This window comes from Lactuca virosa, chromosome 4, assembly GCF_052849685.1.
Source record: "Lactuca virosa cultivar CGN04683 chromosome 4, Lactuca_virosa_CGN04683_v6, whole genome shotgun sequence".
In the NCBI taxonomy this organism is placed as follows: Eukaryota; Viridiplantae; Streptophyta; class Magnoliopsida; order Asterales; family Asteraceae; genus Lactuca; species Lactuca virosa.
This window is the reverse complement of record NC_136429.1, coordinates 67,760,073-67,782,224: the sequence shown is the minus strand read 5'-3', so window position 1 is coordinate 67,782,224 and position 22,152 is coordinate 67,760,073. Positions and strand designations below refer to the sequence as shown.

The following is a 22,152-nucleotide window of genomic DNA, read 5'->3' as shown; positions in this document are numbered from 1 at the left end:
TTATGAACTCACCAGCTTAAATGTTGATCTACTCTTTCAAAATAACTTGTATTCTCAGGTCACCAGTAGACAGGTACAGATGACCAGGTTTTGAGAAGATGGAGCATACTCAAGACTCATCTTTATTTTGTTGATTTCATATTTTTGGTGTCTAACAACTTTACACAGAACACACTTGTATTAACTATATTATTAATGCAATGGATGATGTTGTTGCTTGTTTTGTTATTGTGCATTGTTATGATACTGTACATGACGTCCTCCGCCCCGAACGTTTCCGCCGTTCTGGTTTGGGGGTGTGACAAAAAACATAACATAATTTATATATAATATTCTAATATAGTAATATGGAAACTAAAAAGTGTCAAAATGTCATTACAGTTCAAGTCGTTCGTGGTTTCTAAAAACAGACGAGAAAGGAAAGTTGTCATTTGTTGCTTTGTAGTTTGTAATTAATTATATTTATTATTTGAACTTATTAAGACAAAAAGTGTAGTGGACTAGTTAAAAAAATAAAGATTTAATATTGAAATAATACACGATCGTTCTTTTCTTGTCAAAGTAGCCCAATATGTACGAAATTATAAAAGCGGGGTGTAGCGTCGCTATAGCGCTGATGAGGTTCGCGGTAAATAGCGGTCAATAGCGATGCTAATAGTGTCACCGGTATTTCAAAATAGCGGTTCAGTAACACCACAAAACGCTACAGCGCGCTATTAATAGCAATCACGGTTGGTAAAAATGCCACATAGGCAAAACCAGATTTGAATAACCTATTAAAAAACTTATCTCTTCAATATCAAAAAGATTTTTAAAAGCTTTTCAAATAATAAAATACTTCTAAAAAAACTACATTGAAGATGGCTCGCCAAAAGATTTTCAGTAGCGGTAATAAAATTTCAGTCGAAGTTAACCATATATATATATATATATATATATATATATATATATATATATATATATATATATATATATATATATATACCCTGTGTGTGCAAGTGCAATTGGACTTATACACTTCGAAGGTTTCCCCAATTTGGAAAATCCGGAAACTTCAGCGATTGAATTATCTATTTCTCGTTAATCTCACACTCTCTCATCTTTCAAGTTTTCGACTATGAATCCGAGCACTGACAAGTTGGTGAGAAGAACAACAATGGTGGCGACGGTTACTGCTGGTTATTTCCTCCTAACTGCTGATTATGGTCCCGAACCTAATGTTCTTGATCCCGTAAGCTTTTCAATACGATTTACTGTTCTTTGACTTAATCTAGGGTTTTCTTTTTGCTAATTCAGGTTCTGGATTTTAGTTCAGTTACAATTAGTGGTATTTTGTGGGTTCGCATGTTGCGGCGTGTCATGAGTTGTACTTACATTTTTAGATTGTTCATCGCTTCCATGGTGATTTCCTGGTCGCTGATATTGTAATTTTGATTAGGTCTTCATTATTGCAATTAACTTATGCTTCGCTGATCTCTTATTCGATAATCAAATTCCACTTTTAATTTTCATAATCCTAACCCGGCCTCTCTCTCAAATTATAAAATTGGGGCCGATGTTTATAGCCATTTAAACCCCAAAACTACTAGATTGTAACATGGCTTGTCTAAATTGTAATCTGATTAGCAACTGTCAATGTTATTTTGCTACTGTGGGGTTTTATATGATGATCTCCAAATGTGGGTTTTTAATGTTTAGATGCTTTTCTGGTTCATGTTATCTTTGGGGTTTTGGCCATTGTTATTTGCTGTCAATCCTAACACATTTCAAATAATAGATCAAGAATCGCATACAATCAGCAGAACAATCAGTGAAGAGATTCATCTTTGGATCTAAACAAGGAATTCAAGAACCCAAAAAGCCAACAGAGAAACGTTCATGATCTTTCTGACAACACAACCAGGTTTTCTTTTGATGTTTTTGCCTTTGATTGATCTTTAGAATGTGAATCTTGAATATCTTGTGGGATCACAGTGTTTGGATTCACTTTTCTTCTGCAGAATACAAAGGAAACAACTCCCAAATAGGCTCTCATAAAGATTAGGAACTTTCTTTCTTCTCTGTTTGTATGATATTTGGTGTTTTTATTTCTATATAGTCTTTTCCTCTTGGACTTTATTTGCAGTTTTAACCTCATGTATGTATCTTTCATATGCTAGTGTTAATGTATTTTACTTTTTCGTGTATATTGATTCTGTAGCCTTGGGATTTTTGTGTACACAAGGTGCATAATTTGTGTATATGGATTCTATGAGGGATCCCAAATCCCAATTTTGTCTATGAAAAATGGATTTAATTGTAAATTGATTTCTTCTTTGTAATACGAATGGATACTTGGATAGTGCCTCATTTGTGGTAAAAAGCGACAATACAAGTGGCTTGATGAGCACCAAAAAAAAAAACAAAAACAAAAACAAAAAAAAAAACAATATTTGATTTTTGGTTTAGATTGAATTTGTCATCAATTTATTTGTTCACATCTGGATACTCAAGGTTGTTTTTTTTTTTTGGGTAAACTTATTTCTTTGGGTAAATTGCAAAAATGTCCCCCGTGGTTATCAAAATTATGCGGTTTTGGTCCAAAAAGGTTTGGTGGTGCACTAGTGGTCCAATTTTGGATAACTTGTGCGGATTTGGTCCCTATGTCGTTAATTTTAAGAGGTTAATTGTTAACCTTTTTAAAATAACTATTTTACCCTCAGGGACCATTTCTGCAATTGAATCTTTTTACCAAACCATAGGGACCATTTCTGCATATCTTCTTTTTAACTTTATTGAAATTTTATATATTAGTTTTTTTTAATTAATTTTTTAAATTTCTTTTTATTTGATTAATTCTTTTTATTTGATTATTATATAGTAATAAATATTATTTTTAATATATAATATTTAATATATTAATAATATTATTTTATTGGAGTATTGATTTCTTTTAATTAATTCTTTTTAATATATTTTTTATTGGATTAATATATATTAATATTAAATATTTATATTTATTAATTAATATTACTTTATGGGATTATTAACTTCTTTTAATTTTTTTTTAATTTCTATTGTATTAAATCTTTTTTTTTCGGGCCGAGTTTTGAGATATATTTTGGACAAAATCACCATTTTGGGACCGATCGATAGTGGTGGTGTTGTCCAAAATATGTTATCTCTCACATATTTAAAATAAATTCGATGAGGTGAGTTTTTAGGCATTGTTTTTGAAATTTTGTTGGATTAATTTCTTTTTAAAACCTTTTTTTTATTATATTAATTCTTTTTTTTTGAATTGTTATATATGAATAAATATTATTTTAAATATATAATATTAATATATTAATGAATATTATTTTATTGGACTACTGATATTTATAATTAGTTTTTTAATATTTATTTGAATTACTGTACATTAATAAACGAGTAATTAAGTAATCTAACAACATTTTAATGTGTATTTGAAGAAAATAACCAATTTTTTTTAGCAAAAATAACAACTTCGTCCGGAATAGGCATTCCGGACGATAGCATATTTTAGATAACACCACCACTATCACTCGATCCGAAAATTGTGGTTTTATCCAAAATATGTTTCAAACTCGGTCCGACAAAAAAGAATTAATACAAAAGAAATTAAAAAAAAAACTAAAAGAAGTTAATGATCCCATAAAGTAATATTCATTAATATATATAAATATTTTATATTAAAAATAATATTTATTAATATATAATAATCCAATAAAAAGATTTAATCCAATAAAAAAGAAATTAAAAAAAATCAATGCTCCAATAAAATAATATTGTTAATATATTAAATTTATATATTAAAAATAATATTTATTCATATATAATAATCTAATAAAAAGAAATATAAAAAATTCATTAAAAAAAACTATAATACTTCAATAAATTTAAAAAGAAGGTATGCAGAAATGGTCCCTATGTTTGGTAAAAAGACTCAATTGCAGAGATGGTCACTGAGGGTAAAATAGTCATTTTAAAAAATTTAACAGTCAAACTGTTAAAGTTAACAACATAGGGACCAAATCCGCACAAGGTATCCAAAATTGGACCACTAGTGCACCACCAAACCTTTTTGAACCAAAACCGCATAATTTTGACAACCACAAGGACCATTTTTGCAATTTTGTCTATTTCTTTTTATATTTGGATATTTACGCTAAATCAAATTCCACTTTTGGTTTTCATAATCCACTTTTGGATATTTACGCTAAATCAATCTTTTAGTTGTTATTTTATGAAATTGAGATCTCTCATATTTCTATTTCTATTTATATAATAAAGCTATATTATATTGTGGGAATAAAATTACATGAAACTGCTAATTTTGAAATAGCTAAATAATTTGTAATATTTGATATTTGTCAAGATCAATAATTTCTAATAAGAAGCTAAAATAATCAATTTTTTTATAGATATTAAGTTGCTGTAGATATTTATTTTTCTTGATTTGTTTGTTATATAAGGGCATATTTTATTGTGAAATGAGTATTTTATAACTTGTGTAAAAGATAAATATAGTTGATTTTTGTAGTATTTTTCAGGCTTAATATTTTAACCCTATTTTTTTTATCGATAATATTTTTTTTTAAATTAATATTAGATATTTGAAAAAATCTCATTCACATACCTGTCAAACAACCATCCACTCTCTCTCTCCCTCACTAAAAACCTCCGCACTCTTCACTTCACAGAAGCTCCCAACACAATGTCCCCTCTCTCTGCGTTCCCTCATTTACATAACTGTAACTTCCCTCCATGGCCACACCAAAATCTTCCTTTCGTATCGCACCATCATCTTCTTCACAATTCCCTCCATGGACACCCTTCAAAATCCCATCAAAACCCTCCAAAATCCTCTGTTCTCGAAACTCTAATCCACCCTCTCCTCCAGCACCCATAAACATAATCTCAATTCTCCGAGTAATACCCGATTGGGCCGATGCAATACAAGAGAGTCGTTTGAAACAGAAGAGGCCACTTTACAAATACGAAGATTGGGTTGAACACCGAAGCTCTTTGAGACATCTCAGGCATCTGCTGTCAAGTCTGAGTTCTAGGGTGATTTTATCGTTAGTCCCACCGGTTATTGCCTTCACGACGGTGGCTGTGGTGATAGCGAGTTACAACACGGCGGTGTTTTGGGATTTGTTGCCGGAATTTTTCCCGACTTTGAGGGCTTCTTCTTTGCCTTACCAGTTGACAGCTCCGGCGTTGGCGCTTTTGTTGGTTTTCAGGACGGAAGCTTCGTATTCAAGGTTTGAGGAAGGGAGGAAGGCTTGGACGAAGGTGATTTCAGGGACAAATGACTTCGCTCGACAAGTGATTGTTAGTGTGGAGACAGATTCTGTGTTGAAAACGGCGCTTTTGCAGTATATTCTGGCGTTCCCAATCGCTCTTAAGGTTTGTAATCTTTAAATCCAGCAATAATATCAATGCTTCCAGTTTAGAGATATATGCTCTGACCTTTTGCAATCAAATCCAATACAGTGCCATTTGATTCATGGATCCGACATAGGAGGAGACCTCAAGAATCTTCTGGAGGATAATGATTTAGATCTAGTTCTGAGTTCAAATCATCGTCCACGTTGCATTATCCAATTCATCTCTCAAAGTCTCAAGTTGCTGAATTTGGAATCATCAACGCTAACCACGCTAGTAAGATATTAAAAATGTTTCAAACTCGTAATTTTGAGCTCAATAGTAAAATCTTGGTTGTGGATTACGTTTCAGGAATCAAAAGTTACGTGTTTCCATGAAGGAATTGGTGTTTGTGAACAAATCACAAGCATACCTATCCCTCTTTCCTACACTCGTTTGACTTCAAGATTTCTTGTTCTATGGCATCTCACCCTTCCGATAATTCTGTGGGACGATTGTCACTGGATTGTAGTCCCCGCTACTTTCATCAGCGCTGCTTCTCTATTCTGCATCGAAGAGGTTTGTTTCATTGTTTGTTTTTCCTTAAAAACATTATCTTTTGAAGTCAAACCCTCCATTTTTCAAACTTAAGTTTCTATACAAATTTTGAACCTTTTTCCAAAACTATTGAGAAAAAGATTGGGTTTGTAGGTGTTGAATTGTACATAGTATTGCCATTTTTGTACTTTCAAAATCACTAGATTTGATTTTTAAAAGTCAAACTTAGCATTGAAATTTGAAAAGCTTGTTTTTAATTATTATATTTATATTTGTAGGTGGGGGTTCTGATTGAAGAACCATTTCCGATGCTTGCTCTGGATGAGCTATGCAAACTGGTTTATGACAATGTTCAAGAAACATTAAAAAGTGAGAAAAAGATTCGAAAATTACTTAACACCAAAATCAAGGATGCTGTTTCTTCTAGAAAGCACGCAGCAAATGGGCACCCAGCTTCAGGAGGTGGACAAAGTATTTGGCCTAATAATTCCTCAAATAGTATAAACAATTGACGTATCTTTTATCTGAATGAGGAATAATATGTTTTAAAAGGCGATGTCTAATACTGTAGATGTTTATCTTCCATTATTATTGTATCTGTATATATATCTATATCTGTTTATAGGAGAAACAAGTCCATAATTTCGTGTAATACATTAGCAAATTATTTAAAGTTGGATGCCAATCATCAAAAGTCAAAAACCAATACAAACAAGATTGTTAAATCAACAATCACTTGTCAATTAAACTAAGTCAACAAGTCATCCATTCGGGGTTATAATCTCCCAATTTCAATTTCTTGCATTTTGCAAAGAGTCTGATGCTTGTATCAAAAGTAACCCTCCAATATTACACTTTTGCCCACTATTTTGGGTTCAAACTTGTTCAAGCCTGCTTTTTGGCCAATCTTTATAGCCTCAAGGGAGGCACTTTCTTTGTTCCCACCCCAAATTGGCAAAACTTCCACCACCAACTTCTGCGCCAAATTTCCCTCGACCCCCTTCAAAATCTCCTCAAAGTCACCAATACCCCCTCTTAAATCCAGCAACACACTGCACAGTCCTTCACCTTTACAATGCTCCAAGATTGTCCCTAACTTCAATTCATCAAAAACCCGTGTCTCGATCCCCTTTTCAGATCCCACCCCTGTCTGTTGATCCGTGAATATGACCACCTTTGAAGCTGATTCTTCAATCTGGATCACAGGATTTGGATCTTTTGCAATTATGACACACATCGGTTGGTTTGATTTGGGTTCTTTGGATTCAGGAACTGAATACTTTTGTAATGATTTTGAAGAAAGCACAACTGCATCGTGTTCTTGTAATAGCCTTGAGTAGTATCCACCAGCCTCCATGGATTCTTCCCCAAGATCATCCGAGAGACCCCCATCGATCGTGAGAGAGTATCTGTATTTCATCAAGACATTGTTATGTACTTATGTGAGTTGTTGCTTTTGTTTGTTTAATTGTTAAAACTGATGAATATTGTGAATATTGTTTGTTGTAGTGTAAGATTTTGTCTCATTCAGACTCTTTATTTGGTTAAAAAAACAAACTTTATATATAGGATTTATCTGGTAAGCTATATATATATATATATATATATATATATATATATATATATATATATATATATATTGTTTCTTTATGTTACATAAAAAGACATGAAAATGAGACTTTCCCATTAAGCACTAACTTTTTACAATTTTACCCTTATTACTTATTTACTTCCATTTCCCCCAAGTGTGTTGTCATTTTCTCAAATACGCTTTGAAACATCAACTTATCCATACTGCAGTTAATGACCTCAAAATAAAACTTACCTTAAGGTCACAAAAGGGTTCCCAGTTTTCATTTGATGTATCCATGCCTCATTAAGCTTTTTGCAGAGTTCTTCTTCAACACCAACTGTTACATCAATTCCTGCATCTTGCAATTTAGCAACGCCCCTTGAGGCAACAATTGGATTTGGATCAACCATTCCCACCACCACCTTTTTCACTTTTGCTTTGATTAGTGCTTCAGAACATGGAGGAGTTCTTCCAAAGTGATTACATGGTTCTAAACTCACATATGCAGTTGAGTTCTCTGCCAATTCCCCAGCATCCCTTAAAGCAAAAACCTGTCAAATGGAATAAAAAAAGTGAGTCGTATATCATATATGTGAAAGTTACAAGCAGAAAAGGCAAATATTAAAGTAAGTACCTCAGCATGAGGTTGCCCAGCTTTGGGATGAAATCCTTCACCAATGATTTTCCCATCTTTAACGATAACACAACCAACCATGGGATTAGGGCTTGTATGCCCAATAGCTTTTCTAGCAAGCTCCACACACCTTCTTATATAAAATCCATCGTCATTATCTTTCTTATCATCTTTCCCTAGTGACGCTTCTTCACATGTAATCCCACCTAATCCAACGTGCCTCCTCATATTGTTTGGTGAATCAGATACCCTTCTGGTTGAATTAAATAACCCGAATCTATAATTCGAAAAGGATTGAAATTTAACAAATTGGGTTGGAGGTGGGTTAGGGTTTAAGCAGCGAAACGAAGATGAGGTTTTTGTGGGATTGAGATTATAATTTGAAATTGGAAGTGTTTGGGCATACATTATGAAAACTCCAACAGCAACAACTTGTGAATTTGAAGTCCAGGACGATGTCACCCGATTTAGAGATTAAATAGGTTTTGAATCTCAAATCTCGATAGTGCATTAGAAGTGAGTCAAGGTTGAAGATGGCCTAGTCCATGCCCTCAACAAATTCAAAGAAGAAGAAAAAAATAGATTATTTCTCGTGGCCTGGTTCATGCCCACAGACCCGCTTTGCTCACCCAATTTTCTCTTATGATTTTTTGTGCTACATTCAACATATAAAATGGTGGATTAAATATTTTTTAGAATAAAATTAGTTTCATTTTAATATTCATGCTCAACTCTTTACTTATAATCTCTTTTGATTTCGAATTTGCTACCATTAATCATTCATATCTAAATTTCCTGGATGATTTTTAAGATTATTTGTTTTAAAATAAATAATTATTTTTAATATTTATAATAGTTTTTAATAGAGTAAAACATAAACATAAATTATATTTATTAAATAAATATTGGTTCATGTTGTGTTGCTAATGGTGGTGAAAATTTTGATTGTCGGAAAGATAGAGAAATTAGTTTTTTTAATAGTAAAATTGGGTTGGATTTGATTCCTAAAAAATAAATAATAATCAATTTAAAAATTAAATAATAATCAAACTTTCATACAATATTGTCTTTTATAGAATTTTAACTTTCATACAATAGTCCTTTTATGTAATTTTTATGAATATAGTTATGGAAAGCAAATATAGCCACACTAACATCAATTTTAGTTTGTATACAAATTTAGGCATTCTAAAAGTAATTTTCAACGTTTCAATGGTAGCTATGGATTAAAAAAACAACTTTATTTATAAATACAAGCAATAGTCATCTAGTTAGATGAACTAATGCATTTCATATTCTCATACTCCACATCATATTACACGTAACATATCATAATATATACCAACGCAATAAACCGACATGAAGAACATACAAAAGTATGCATATATACTGCATACATATACGTATATTTGTGTAAGTGTAACAAGTAGCTCAGCTTTCATACGATGACAAAGCAAGAGCAAAACCTAATGCCCACTTTACTTTCTTCATTCTCCAAAATCTTCTCCAGTTCTGTTATTATGTCTTCAAACTTTGGCCTCGCGTCAGGATTGCGGTGCCAACATCTTTTAAGAAGCCTGTCCCCATTTAAAAATAAAAATAAAAAAAACATAAATTAGAAAGAGTCAAATATTATTTTCAAGCTACTTTGACTTAATAAGTCAAATCTATAACTTTCAAGTTCATATATGACAGGATTTTTGTTAGGAATTCAACACCAACATCGTTCTATTGCCATACTTATTATACTTGTTATGGGTGTTTAATCTATTTATCCAAATACATAAACATTTTAAAGATTCATATCAAAATTTTAAGTTTATAAAGTTTGTTTGAACTTAAAAAGCCAAATAACTCAATTTCAAAAGGGAGGGAGGAATCAAGACTTTTGGCTTCCGCATATGAATATTTAGTATATGTTATTAATTTAATGAGGAAACATGACTTAATCTGGTAAGCTATATATTTACAAATGCAGAAAGATCGACTTAATACAGAGTAAGTAGCTTACATCCTTACGGGCTCCGGATACAAATATGAAGATAAAGGCGGCCTCGAGTCCTCATATGCTCGTTTATCCGCCACATGCTCGGGTGGTTCTTCTCTATTTGATGGTCCTCCTTGAAACATCTAACCCACATATCCATGCAAGATTTTAATTTGAATTCTTTTAAGTTTTCAAGTCACATAACAAATGCAAAAAAGTTGTTCAAATGTATCATTGATTAATTTTGTGTTTGAAGATTCAAAAACATTTCCGATTATTAGTCATTTCAAGATGATTTCAACTTTATTGTTCAAGTAACAAAAACTCACACCAAATCTTGAATTAGTTTGACCATAAAAGTCAAAAGCTATATGAGAAGTGATAGGTAGGACTTACTTCATGAACAATCAAAGCAAACGAGAAAACATCAACACTCTTGCCATAAGATTCTCGCCGATATACTTCAGGAGCCATATACCGATCTAAAAAAAAAGATCATAAAATCAATAACATTTCATGAAACTTTATTATTGCTATTATTGTAATAAAAGTGGTAGATTTTGATACATGATCCAGTTCCTCCAGTCATTTTGTAACCATAAACATCTTTCTCCTGTGCAATTTTGCTCAACCCAAAGTCTGTCACTTTAAGACGCCCAGCTTCATCTTGCAATACATTTCTAAAATATGAAGAAATCATCATTTCATTTTGGAAGTCTAAAACTTGAAAAAAGAATCTTGACCCATTATTTGATTTTGATCTCCCTTGTTTTTCTTTACAACAATAAATGCATACAGTACATATATACCTTGGGGTCAAATCCCTGTGTATTATAGCATGAGGTTTATGGTGATGAAGATAATTCATACCCCTGCACAATGCAACTCAAGTTTTCATAAAAATTCTTCAATGACTCGAGAAAAGTTTGATGATAACATTGAAGATGAAATAAAATACCTTGCAATATCCAAAGCATAAGAGACAGCTGTCAATGAATCAAGTCTTCCTTTCTTCTTTAGAATGTCATACAAACTTCCCTACAAAATTCCAAATTATAAACAAATATCAAAGTCCATATATAAAAGAAAAGAACTGAAAAGGGTACTAATACAAATACACGTCATAAATAAAAAGTTAAAAACAAAAAGACTAACATTTTTTAAATACTCGGTTAGGAAAATCAAGCGATCCGAGTCCTTCAAGACACCAAGAAACTGCACTATGTTTGGGTGTCGCAGCGTTTGCCACAACTCAAGTTCTTTCAAAAACGCTTTCCTGTAACATGTTTGACTTTCAAGGGTCAAACTCAAACAGACTACATTCTTGATTCGAAAAGTACTAGGTTTGACTTTTGTTGGTCAAAGCTCACCTCACAGTTTCGCTTGACGCAATTGAAGACCGGATTGTTTTAGCAGCGACTTCTGTGCCACGCCATTTTACTTTATAAACTTCACCATACGCACCCTGCTGTCATGTGACATGGTTGACACGCGGGTTATGAAGTTCCTTTAATAAAGATTTTTTTTTTTTTCTTATAAAATATAAAGTATTTACTTCGCCAATAAGAATTGATTCCTTCATGCGAACTTCTGTGTAATGAATTTGGTAACATGGAGTTTGGGAATCGAGTCCAACCTATAGAAAAGATACTTTATGTGAAATGAATTAATATTAAATTTGTAAAAGTAATAGGTTTGGCTTGAGGGTCAAACATAGATTACCGGATCAAGTCCTCCATGTGCCTCGAGGATTTTACATATTTCCAAGTGACCTAAGCTACGTGCATCCGAAAGTGGCTGCAAACCAAAAGGAACAAACCTTGAAACAACCGTGAATTTTAGCAGTGTGCCTGATACATACATACAATATATATATATATATATATATATATATATATATATATATATATATATATATATATATATAGTATGTATCAGGCACACTGTGTATATACATATTAAAAATATGAAACTTACTGTGCGACCCCAACGGTCAGTAGAGTTGACATCAGCTCCTTTTTCAAGAAGTAAAAGAATGATTTCAGTGCAGCCTTCACAAGCAGCTAAGTGAAGTGCTGTTCTTCTATCATAATCTCCTACATTCGGTTCTACTCCTTTTTCAAGCTCTTGCATCACACCCCATTTGTTGCCTTTACCCGAACAATATAGAAGCCGATATGGCCCATCTGAGTCCGACTTTTGCACTTGCATTTGCTCCTACATGAATATGAAATTCATCAAACCTATGGAAAAAAATAGCAATGTACTTTCATTGATTTGTTTATTATAGCATCCTACTTTGATTTCTTACTGTTATAGCATCATGCTTTGACAAATCTACCCAATTATAGTAATGCTATCCAAATACAAGGAAATTTTCACTACGATAATTAGGTAGATCTTTTAAAGTACCCCATCTCAATAAGACTTTTCTGTTTTTGGAAAGTACAATGTTGTAATAGAATGAAATTAAAGTATGATTCTTTAATACACAAATGAATGCAACTTTAGTCCATTGTAAAATATCATAATCCTTTTAACATGTGATGATCTAAGTTTTGCACAAATTATATGTAGAAACTAGTATCATCTACTTTAATTTGTACACATTTCATAAGAGAGATGAAAAATTCAAAACTTGATTGAAACGTGAAAGGTGGAGACATGTTTTGACTTTTTTTTGGGTCAAATTAGTCACAATTAAGATCGATCAATAGAGATGTAAATTTGGATATAGAGAAAAAGAAGTTTATTACTTTCAATTATGCAATAACTATTGCTAAGAAAACTCATTTAAACTTCAAAATTTATTAATAAAAACATGCCATTTTTGGATATGCAATCTTTTCTCAGAGCTCAACAATGGAGGTAGTAAAATGCACTACAACAAAAATCGAAGTCATATTTTCCCCTAAATCTCCCAACTTGCACAAATTGTAGGTTTGCATACTCTTGTAGAATTAAACATTTCTTCAAACAAATAAGACATTTAAAAATTAACCAAAAAGTCAATATTGTGGACTTGCTTTGACTTTAATTGGTCAAATGAGTAACCATCAGAAATCCTAAAAAATAGAATGTAGAAATGGATAAAAGCAAAAATGCTGTCTTGAATTATGCAAATAGAGATTGACAATCTGATTAAATAAAATAAATAAATTTTTTTGAACATATCATTTGGGATCAAAAAAAATGAAATGCTTCACCACTAGATTCAAACTTTATCTCAAAGCTTGATGACATAGGAAATAAAATGCATATTACAATACCCAGATCATATCTTTACCAAATTTTCACTAGAACACACGTTTTATAGGTTCAATCGCTTACATACACAAAACACATATCATAAGTGGATAGATACTAAAATCAAATTAAAACACTAATAACTCACATAACTAGGTGATGATGAAGCATCCATGGCAACTCTGGTTCCAAGATTCTGTTGTTGAAGTTTGGAACGAAACTGTGTGACGATTTGCTATCAAGATTTATAAACCCACATAATTTTATGGCCGATGAGATTAAGGAATAGACAAATAAGAACAAATAAAATACTGATTTACCAAGAAATGGAAAAGGGTAAGAAGAAAAACATAGTGTGTTTCGCCATGGTTGATTGGTGGGGAACATTCTCACGAGCAAATGAAATTGATATTTTGGTGGGAAAATTGGGGGAGAATTTTGACGCAATTCGACTTTATTCTACGAACTTGGAATTAGAGATTCAATTAGCTGGCGTGTGGAATTGTTAAATTGAAATTCTATTTTATTAATTTCTGTTGTTAAAATTTATCATGTACATGGATAATATTAAATGATAATTTTACAAATCCTATCAAATATAACTAATTCGTTATCCTAAACTAAACCGCTTAATCTTAGATTATTAGGCATCATTTCATAGTAATAATAATTATCTAAAAATGTTTATTAAAAAAATACATTCAGTTATAGCCTTATAGGTTAATCCGATAAAATATTTTAGCAAGCATCTACTTCCTCATGTAAAAGCATCTCTCCGACTTTGATCAACGATTTGACAAATCCATAATAATGCAACATGGTCATCTTTCTCCGTTCTTTTTGTATTAATTATAAAGACATGTCCCAATTAATTAAAATAAACATTTAACTTCAATTGAATTCATACAAGGAGAAAAAAAATAAAAAGGTCATAAAGAAAGAGACTTGCAGCTAATTACATCATCATCAGACGCCGGCAATTTAGGCACAGAAGTCGTAACCAACACCCCATCCACATTCGCCGCCTTATCCACATCAAAAACCACCGTGCTCAGCCCCTTTCCGACCACAAATATCTTCTTACCAATTCCAACAACCCGACAAGGTGGTCTAGTAAGTACAGCCGACAGCCTCCCAAAAGCTTCCCACTCCCTCCTATCTTTCCGCCACGTCATCACTCTAGTCCCTGAACTCTGATCCAACACATACAGCGTGTCCTCCACTACAATAGCTGGGCCCCGCCACCCACACACCATGTCAGAATCTGCATGCTGCCACGTGCCATTTAATGGATCATACACCACTGCATAAACATGTGAAGACACAGCAGAAGAGCCGCATTTTATATAGATTTTTCCGTTTAGGATTACAGAATCTTCTATTTCGGGAACAACGTTGGGATCCATGTGAGATGTCCATGTGTTTGTGTTGGAATCGAATGTGTCCCATGAATGTGGGTCGCTTGATTTTGACCCGAGTCCACCAATTGCATACATTTTATCATCCATTGATTCACAAGCAAAATAACACCTGAATAAAAGTATGTTGCTCTTATTGATAAAGAAATACAAGTAAATTGCTATGAAAATAATACCTTGCAGTTGACAAAGGAGAAGCTTCTGTCCATGCATTCCTGCTAGCATCATATGAGTAAACTTCATCTGTAGCATCTTCAATCCAACCACATCCACCCAAAAAGTAAATATTTTTCCCCAAAACCTCAAACCCTACGCCTTTTCTTTTCAAACAATGAGGTGGAAGATCAGGGATACGCTTCCAACCTTTTTTGGGTAAGTTTGGGTCTAACACATAACAACAAAGTTGCTCCATTTTGTCTTTACACAAAGCATAAATCCAAGTTTCAGTCAAATTATGCTTTTCACGATAGGATTGCCATTGTTTACTGCAAACCAAATCACGCCATGTTCTTGAGACACATTTGAGAAGTGAATGATATCTACGAGGAATTCTTGCTAAACAGGTTAGAGCAATGTCATCTGGGAGACCATTGATCAATGATGATTGTGTAGAAACAGTTTGATTTGATCCCTCTGATTCACTTTCAAAATGTTTCATACCCTTGCGACAATTTAAATCCCTGTAAAATGCAAAGAATGTCTAGATCATTGATCAATTTGAAGCCTAACTTGGTCACAGGCAAATTTGTTTATATAGATCAATTCTATATAACACATAATTTTTTTGTATTTTACTTATGGAATTTCATTCAATTTACATCATACAAATTGAATAAATTTGCTTCAAGAGCAGAGAAAGTTTTGCAACAACAAAATTCATGTCCATTTCAAAATCATTAGATTACACCGATTTTGAGATAACATCAAGTACCATAACTGCATAATTGCAACGACACATTTGCGTGTCCTATCAAAATTCATTCGTTTCGTGGTGATATAACCTTAAATTTCATCCACTGGGGCATAATATCTGCATCAATTGAATGAGAAACGCCTTTCAACCAAAGGCATATGTTCCAATTTACGATCAGTGAAATGAACGAGTATCTAGATCAGATTAAGTCCTAGGTTACAAAAACACGAATCGCAGTTCGATATGAACAAATTATATCAAAATGAGATAGAGATTAGAAAGCAAAACCTTACAATCAGGTGCGCGTTGACTTGGAACTGATCAATTCGGATTGATTCTTCCAAAATCGAGTTTTTCGGAACCCTGATCCCTTTTCTGATTATGTAAAAATGAAAACGGATCGATGAGTATTGGTACGTTAGGGTCACTTTTTGAGTTATACATTCCTGTGGGGTGAGAATGACACAAGCCATAAGATATTTAGGCTGTTGTACTTTTGAATAAATTACACGAATCGTCCTGTCATATAGTTTAATATGTCTTTCGTCCTTTAACTTTTTTTTTTTTTTTTTTTTTTTTTTTAATTCGGATTGTTCCTGTTAGGGCTGTGCATGGGTCGGTTTTGGACCCAAACTCAACCCAACCCATAAATGGTCGGTTTCTAGTTTTCAGAACCTAATAGGATTGGTTTCAGATCGGTTCGGTTTCTCGGGTTCTGAGGTCGGTTTTTCGGTTTCTTGGGTTCAACCCATACACTCACGGGTTTTGGGTTTTAACCCATTTTCCATAAATGAAGCAACAAGTTAAATACTTCAAAAAACACCAAATTTAAGTTAAATACTTCAAAAAACATGAGTCTTACAACAAACAGTCTATTACAAGTTACAACCAAAGCCCGAAATAGTCCATTACAACCAAAACACAATCAATTATAGGTCGGTTTCTCGGGTTGGATGGAGTGGTTTCTTGGGGTAGTTTGTCGGTTTTAAGTATGAGTCGGTTTCTTGGGTTGGATGGATCGGTTTCTCGGGTTGGATGGGTCGGTTTCTAGGTAAACACCGAAACCGAACCCGATTTTCCGGTTTTTAAAAAGTTCAAACCCTAACCGTCGGTTTTGCTACGGTTTCGGTTTTTTCGGTTTCAGTTTCGTCGGTTTTAGTCAGTTTCTCGGTTTCTTGGTTTGGGTTTGCTCACCCCTAGTTCCTGTGATGTTTTTTTTATCGAGGTTTTGGTACATGAAATGAATATATTTCCTTAGAAGGTTCTTTTCTCATTTAAACTTTTAAAACAATTATTAATATTATTATTTTTTTCTGATTTAAACTTTTAAAACAATTATTAATATTATTATTTAAATAAATGAATCCCACCCACCTTTGAAACATATGTCATATATTATTTTAAATAACCTTTATTAAATAATTTCAAAATATCTCTTGAGTTCTAAATTTTACAGGAAAAAAGTCCCAAAATTTCAATCATCAAAATAGTAAATAAACTTCAAATCTAAGTGTGGAATACGATCCAAAATTTAACTTCCAAATTTAGTTCAGAAAAACATGTGTGAATGTATGTAGACATTAAAATAATGGTTCAAATAAAAATAGTATTTCATACACAACTAATCCTCTTCTAAATGTCAAATACTAGCTTCATAATCTTCTACGCTTCTACAAACAACTATTAACCTAAAAAAGAATGTCAACATAGTGGATTAGATTTTAAGAAGCCTAGTGAGTACAACCCCACGATTAGTCTTAATAAATATTAGACAAATGAACGCTCAATATATATACAAATGTATAAACTCGTACATCTTCAAAATCACAAAGCAAAGGGTATAAATCCATACTTTAAGACAAAGGGTACATGAACCCATAAACCAAAGCAAAGGGTATAATACAAATGTAACAATGAAAGTTGTAATGAGAAGTTTCCGTTGATGTATAAGTAAAATTACCTATTTATTACACCTGCAATGTCCCGAAAAAAATTATATTCAAATTCTCCATAAAATAATCATATAACATGTAAAAATATGGGCAATCAATCCACTTGTATGATGAAAATAACCATTTCCATAATATAGGAAAGGAACCTTCAAATACATTAGAAATTCAATAATTATAATTGCATACATTTAAGAACAATCAATCATCTTATCTTTTTGGTAACTATTATCTCCAGTCTTTGAACATGAGTTCATTGATCTGATCAATTCCAATATCAGAGTAAGGCTCAATGGGTCGATCATCTTCCTCTAACACAGGATCAAAACACACAGGTTCTCTGTTGTTTTCATCTGTCATAAATATACTTACAAAATTATACTTTCTTTTACCAATTTAAGAAACTGACACAAAATATGCAACCATGTTTTAACCACTAAAACAATTAACATGGTTAAATATTTCATCTAAAGACCACTTTGTTGCATAAATTGAGAACTCGTGAAACATGGTTGCATAAATAAGAAGCCTTATGGGAGATTAACTCACCGATTATTGAGTTGAATGATGATGGAGGTGGAGTTGCCATAAAGTTGAGGCCGATGTAGAATATGAAGATTGTTGCAATGATCACCATGGCATAATCAGGAAGTGCCAATGCCCAGTACCTGAAAAGTTTAAATAAAAAAAAAGAAGCACATTAATTATACAAAATTTCATAATAAGTTTTATGTAAAAACGAAAATGTAACATCATTTATCCAATGCACACTTACTTACTTGCTAGGATAGTAGAAGATACCAATGGAATGTAACCAAGGATCAGGAACATATGCCCATACCATGAAAATAACTGTTGGAACAACAAAGCAACATAATATTAGGATTCTCTGAACACAAAATGAAACCTAACCAAAATTTTGAGAAAAGGGAGGACCTTTCAAGAATCTTTTAGTTTGTCATCATTCAAAAATATTTGATAAAAAGATTTAGTAAAAATTGTACAGAAGGAAGAATACCTGTGGCAACAACAATTGAAATGGCTCCTACAAACCCATAAACTTCAGAAGGGTTAGGACCATGGTCTCCTTAAACACCAACACCTGAAGCCCTTTTGTTGTCTGCTTCAAAAACAGAGAAAGTTGTTCCCCTGTTTCTAGAATAACAAAGAGTCCTTCTAGGGCTATTAAAAGAACATTGATCTTCCATTATTGCCTTTTCTACTCGTCAGTCACAAATACCAAATATCATTACTCCAAGACTCCAAGTGAAAAACTCTGAAACATGTCGTGTAAGCACAAATTTGAATAAGAATGCTGGAATATCGATATCAAAGAAATTCAAAGCTTTCTTCTACTCAATTGGGTTACTTTGTTATCAGTGATAACCAGGATGGAATTACAATAAAAACTCATGGAGTGCGCATACAATTTAGAGATTCAAGAACAGATACATATTAGATAACAAAGTGCTCATAATATTTTTAGAAATTCAAAGCTTTCTCCTACTTAAAATCTCCAAAGCAACATCAATTCGCATCAAAAACTGCTATACCTTTACCGAATAAGATTCGAGACTAAAGTTAAGTAAAATTAATGAAAGATTGTGTTAATAATAGTAACAACTAATTACTTGGATTAGGATAGGGATTTTGCTAAGCAAAATTAATAGGTATCGAGAGATGGAGACTTGTGATTCTAGAGTTTCGTACAGTAATGATGCCAGCAATTTGAGAGTTCTTGACGAGATTCGTCGTCGAAGACGATGGATACGTTGTTGGCGATCGATCGTTGAATTGCAATTTGGAATAACAGTGAGTTCAGATGTTGATCTTAAGTTCCTTCGGTAGTTCGATACTCGATAATCAATTGGACTGTGAATAGATGATTCTTAAAAGGCCCATGAATAGAGCAATGGCCCATTAATAAGAGTCTGCTATAATAAAAAGTCCAACCTCCCATATAAAACTTGAAATAGGGATTCATTTTTCCTCAGCCGCATCGGTAAAACGCGACAGCCGGAGGGAAGAAACTATACGGTTTGTTCTCTAACAATTCATTGCACGAATTCATGCGTGTTTCAATGTAAACCTGATGTGATATGCTTGTAGCAAATTTTAAGTTCTGTACATTTCGAGCTTTCTGAATGAATCGTATGTTTGTTTAAGCAGGAGTGCTGTAAATTGCTTATCACTTCGTTTTACTTTTAGTTCCGAGATGCTTTCCATGTTCTTATAAGCTTACTCGTGTTTACGAACTTATTGGCACGCATAAACTCGTTTATATCTTGTAATTAGCTTCATGTTTAATAAGAATATACTGCGCATTTTGCTTGTAGTCTGAGGCTTGTAAGTTTTTCAGGGCATATTGAATCAAAACTGCATATGCTAAGTTGATGATCTGTTGTAAGTGTATGCTGCTTTGCGCTGATATGAGTTATGTTTCAGGATCCAATGGCTCCAAAACAGCCAAATACAGGACTCTTTGTGGGTCTAAACAAAGGGCAAATTGTCACCAAGAAGGAATTAGCACCTCGTCCTTCTGACAGGAAAGGGGTAAGTAACAAATCATGATATCTAATTTGTGTTGAGTTTCTTTTGGTTAAATTAATGGTTGTGCTTCTTTGAATTATATATAGAAAACAAGCAAGAGATCACACTTTTTGAGAAACCTTATCAGAGAGGTTTCTGGATTTGCTCCTTATGAGAAGAGAATCACTGAGCTTCTCAAGGTTGGAAAGGACAAAAGTGCCCTCAAAGTGGCAAAGAGGAAGTTGGGGACCCACAAGAGAGCAAAGAAGAAGCGTGAGGAGATGTCCAGTGTTCTTCGCAAGATGAGGTAACTCCATTCTTTAAAGCTTTACAAATACTGATATTGACATAGATTTGATGTAATATTGGGTCATCTTTTTGTAGGTCTGGTGGAGGTGCTGAGAAGAAAAAGTGAGATTGAAAAGATAAAGATTTGTCTTTCGAATAGAGTAGTGGTTTTGGTATTTATTGAAAAAAACTTCTTATATTATCTTTTTTGGATTTGAAAAAAGTCGTGGTTCACTTTCTATTTGCAAATTTTGATATACCAACAAATGTATCAGAACAGAAACTTTTTTATGCAAGATCGATCAATCGATGACCATAGATTTGTAGGAAGTATTATAATGAAGGTTTAAAAGAACGGAATTGTGCCTAGAGGCATTTTCTTTTAACCTCACTAGGTGGAATTAAAAATTATTTTTAAATATTATAGTCGAACACCAAGAAAAAGTATATTGCCATTTAGTGTAGGTTTTAAAAAGAAACTAACCATAAAACTAAAGTACATTGCTATGTAATGCATGTATGAAAAAGAAAGAAAAGGACATTGCATCTTTAAAAGTTTATTTGCAATAACCTACATAACACATCCATAGACCATTTGCTCCATAATTCCATCTTTAAGAGCCTTTAATAGCCTTTTTGCATCATAAATTCCATTTTAACTTTTTTTCCACCCTTCTCTTACACCATCAGAACCTAGAGACATGAGATGTGTCATCCAATGATAAAGAAACCTAGTAGACCTCTATTCCACAGTTTCACTTCAAACTTAATTGAAGTATAGACATGAGGTACATTAACATCAAAGGGGCCACAAAACAATTCACTACATTGTATCAAAAGGCCTTAAAAGCTTGATTGTAAGCCTTATATAGAACTGTATGATAACCATATAATCTCTTAAACTGCAAAACACCAAGAGTTTCATCAATAACAAACACAAACACAAACACCAAGAGTTTCATCAATAACAAACAATAATATGAAAAATATCCAAATGGTAACATAAAACATCTAATAATTGAGCACAAAAAATTGACCACGAATTACTGAGAAACATAATAACATCGATTTTAGAGAATTAAGCTTACAACTACAACTTGAAAAAAAATTGTTCTTCTAATAACTACTGACAAAGTTGATACATAAACTCACTAATTTCAGAAAAAAAACAAAAAAAAAAAAAGTCGAACCAATTACCTGTGGAGAGAGATGGATCGAAGTGGCCTGAGAGAGGAGCTGCATCAAGCAGCTCTATGTTAAAGAACGAAGGGAGAACATGGAGAGAAGTGTCGTTTCTTTTACACCCTGTTCCCGAGTTTCATTAAAGGAAAGAAAAGAAAGGAAGGGAAAGGAAAGGAAAGGAAAGGAAAGTGAAGTGCATTTTTTTGTTCCCGAGTTCGAGAGAAAGGAAACAATATTTATTTTTCTTTTGTGTTTCCGAGTTGTGGGGAAAAGAAATGAAAACTAAAAGCGGACAATTTTACCCTTGTCACATTTTTACCACAATTTCAAATATATACCACACGATTCTCTTGAAAACAAAATTATGCCTAAACTTTTTTTGCCACCTGTTGTCTGCCTGCTTCTCGACTTCTTTACTTTTTTTTCACATGATTATTTATACAAGAATCATCAACGCTTCAGTCATTATTAATCAAACTTCAAGTATGTTCTTCATTTGTATTAC

General features: G+C 32.8%; 6 protein-coding genes and 1 pseudogene across 10 annotated transcripts; 3 read left to right on the top strand and 4 right to left on the bottom strand.

The window, feature by feature from the left end:
• The first annotated feature begins 1,000 nt into the window (after positions 1-1,000).
• LOC145109805 (uncharacterized) lies at positions 1,001-2,240 on the top strand. The gene is made up of 3 exons (XM_079046958.1): positions 1,001-1,231; positions 1,778-1,903; positions 2,001-2,240. Exons 1-2 carry the CDS (start codon positions 1,118-1,120, stop codon positions 1,880-1,882), a joined length of 219 nt encoding a protein of 72 aa, XP_078903084.1. The 5' UTR covers positions 1,001-1,117; the 3' UTR covers positions 1,883-1,903; positions 2,001-2,240.
• A 2,425-nt stretch (positions 2,241-4,665) lies between these two features.
• On the top strand, positions 4,666-6,580 carry LOC145105195 (voltage-dependent chloride channel 1, chloroplastic-like). Its single transcript, XM_079042326.1, has 4 exons — positions 4,666-5,412; positions 5,500-5,667; positions 5,743-5,949; positions 6,207-6,580. Exons 1-4 carry the CDS (start codon positions 4,768-4,770, stop codon positions 6,438-6,440), a joined length of 1,254 nt encoding a protein of 417 aa, XP_078898452.1. The 5' UTR covers positions 4,666-4,767; the 3' UTR covers positions 6,441-6,580.
• Positions 6,564-8,774, bottom strand: PYRD (Cytidine/deoxycytidylate deaminase family protein). Its single transcript, XM_079042325.1, has 3 exons — positions 8,136-8,774; positions 7,754-8,052; positions 6,564-7,337 (listed from the first exon to the last, which is right to left on the bottom strand). The coding sequence occupies exons 1-3, from the start codon at positions 8,541-8,543 to the stop codon at positions 6,758-6,760; spliced, it is 1,287 nt and encodes a 428-aa protein (XP_078898451.1). The 5' UTR covers positions 8,544-8,774; the 3' UTR covers positions 6,564-6,757.
• Positions 8,775-9,355: 581 nt separating this feature from the next.
• On the bottom strand, positions 9,356-13,828 carry LOC145109803 (serine/threonine-protein kinase VIK-like). Of its 3 annotated transcripts, XM_079046956.1 has the most exons (13): positions 13,689-13,828; positions 13,517-13,603; positions 12,100-12,339; positions 11,845-11,919; positions 11,678-11,758; positions 11,493-11,590; positions 11,278-11,398; positions 11,081-11,160; positions 10,932-10,994; positions 10,690-10,802; positions 10,519-10,604; positions 10,147-10,265; positions 9,356-9,712 (listed from the first exon to the last, which is right to left on the bottom strand). In XM_079046956.1, the coding sequence occupies exons 2-13, from the start codon at positions 13,541-13,543 to the stop codon at positions 9,574-9,576; spliced, it is 1,242 nt and encodes a 413-aa protein (XP_078903082.1). In that variant the 5' UTR covers positions 13,544-13,603; positions 13,689-13,828; the 3' UTR covers positions 9,356-9,573. The 3 variants fall into 3 exon arrangements, with proteins under 3 accessions (XP_078903082.1, XP_078903081.1, XP_078903083.1); XM_079046955.1 differs by having other exon boundaries at positions 13,517-13,828; XM_079046957.1 differs by having other exon boundaries at positions 11,493-11,587; positions 13,517-13,828.
• Positions 13,829-14,236: 408 nt separating this feature from the next.
• Positions 14,237-16,155, bottom strand: SKIP4 (SKP1 interacting partner 4). 2 transcript variants are annotated; one of them, XM_079042323.1, is made up of 3 exons: positions 15,988-16,155; positions 14,963-15,466; positions 14,237-14,898 (listed from the first exon to the last, which is right to left on the bottom strand). In XM_079042323.1, the coding sequence occupies exons 2-3, from the start codon at positions 15,442-15,444 to the stop codon at positions 14,298-14,300; spliced, it is 1,083 nt and encodes a 360-aa protein (XP_078898449.1). In that variant the 5' UTR covers positions 15,445-15,466; positions 15,988-16,155; the 3' UTR covers positions 14,237-14,297. The 2 variants fall into 2 exon arrangements, with proteins under 2 accessions (XP_078898449.1, XP_078898450.1); XM_079042324.1 differs by having other exon boundaries at positions 15,993-16,155.
• Positions 16,156-17,678: 1,523 nt separating this feature from the next.
• Positions 17,679-19,506, bottom strand: LOC145105190 (phosphatidylinositol N-acetylglucosaminyltransferase subunit P-like; annotated as a pseudogene). The gene is made up of 5 exons (XR_013707257.1): positions 19,280-19,506; positions 18,667-18,924; positions 18,428-18,500; positions 18,198-18,316; positions 17,679-18,001 (listed from the first exon to the last, which is right to left on the bottom strand). The product of XR_013707257.1 is annotated as a phosphatidylinositol N-acetylglucosaminyltransferase subunit P-like (transcript).
• A 69-nt stretch (positions 19,507-19,575) lies between these two features.
• Positions 19,576-20,781, top strand: LOC145105191 (large ribosomal subunit protein eL36y-like). Its single transcript, XM_079042322.1, has 4 exons — positions 19,576-19,685; positions 20,094-20,201; positions 20,285-20,484; positions 20,562-20,781. Exons 2-4 carry the CDS (start codon positions 20,100-20,102, stop codon positions 20,590-20,592), a joined length of 333 nt encoding a protein of 110 aa, XP_078898448.1. The 5' UTR covers positions 19,576-19,685; positions 20,094-20,099; the 3' UTR covers positions 20,593-20,781.
• The last annotated feature ends 1,371 nt before the right edge of the window (positions 20,782-22,152 follow it).

Bases quoted from the DNA above. Each gene is read 5' to 3' on its own strand.
- LOC145105195 (XM_079042326.1), top strand. From the start codon at position 4,768: ATGGCCACACCAAAATCTTCCTTTCGTATCGCACCATCATCTTCTTCA. The intron at 5,413-5,499 runs GTTTGTAATCTT...AATCCAATACAG, and splicing joins CGTTCCCAATCGCTCTTAAG to TGCCATTTGATTCATGGATC. The intron at 5,950-6,206 runs GTTTGTTTCATT...TTATATTTGTAG, and splicing joins CTCTATTCTGCATCGAAGAG to GTGGGGGTTCTGATTGAAGA.
- PYRD (XM_079042325.1), bottom strand. From the start codon at position 8,543: ATGTATGCCCAAACACTTCCAATTTCAAATTATAATCTCAATCCCACA. The intron at 8,053-8,135 runs GTACTTACTTTA...TCCATTTGACAG, and splicing joins CTGGGCAACCTCATGCTGAG to GTTTTTGCTTTAAGGGATGC. The intron at 7,338-7,753 runs GTAAGTTTTATT...GATGAAATACAG, and splicing joins AACCCTTTTGTGACCTTAAG to ATACTCTCTCACGATCGATG.
- LOC145109805 (XM_079046958.1), top strand. From the start codon at position 1,118: ATGAATCCGAGCACTGACAAGTTGGTGAGAAGAACAACAATGGTGGCG. The intron at 1,232-1,777 runs GTAAGCTTTTCA...TTCAAATAATAG, and splicing joins AACCTAATGTTCTTGATCCC to ATCAAGAATCGCATACAATC.
- LOC145109803 (XM_079046955.1), bottom strand. From the start codon at position 13,543: ATGGATGCTTCATCATCACCTAGTTAT. The intron at 11,399-11,492 runs GTGAGCTTTGAC...AACATGTTACAG, and splicing joins GCGTCAAGCGAAACTGTGAG to GAAAGCGTTTTTGAAAGAAC. The intron at 10,995-11,080 runs GTATTTTATTTC...TGCATTGTGCAG, and splicing joins TATGCTTTGGATATTGCAAG to GGGTATGAATTATCTTCATC.
- SKIP4 (XM_079042323.1), bottom strand. From the start codon at position 15,444: ATGAAACATTTTGAAAGTGAATCAGAGGGATCAAATCAAACTGTTTCT. The intron at 14,899-14,962 runs GTATTATTTTCA...ACTTTTATTCAG, and splicing joins TCTCCTTTGTCAACTGCAAG to GTGTTATTTTGCTTGTGAAT.
- LOC145105191 (XM_079042322.1), top strand. From the start codon at position 20,100: ATGGCTCCAAAACAGCCAAATACAGGACTCTTTGTGGGTCTAAACAAA. The intron at 20,202-20,284 runs GTAAGTAACAAA...AATTATATATAG, and splicing joins GTCCTTCTGACAGGAAAGGG to AAAACAAGCAAGAGATCACA. The intron at 20,485-20,561 runs GTAACTCCATTC...ATCTTTTTGTAG, and splicing joins AGTGTTCTTCGCAAGATGAG to GTCTGGTGGAGGTGCTGAGA.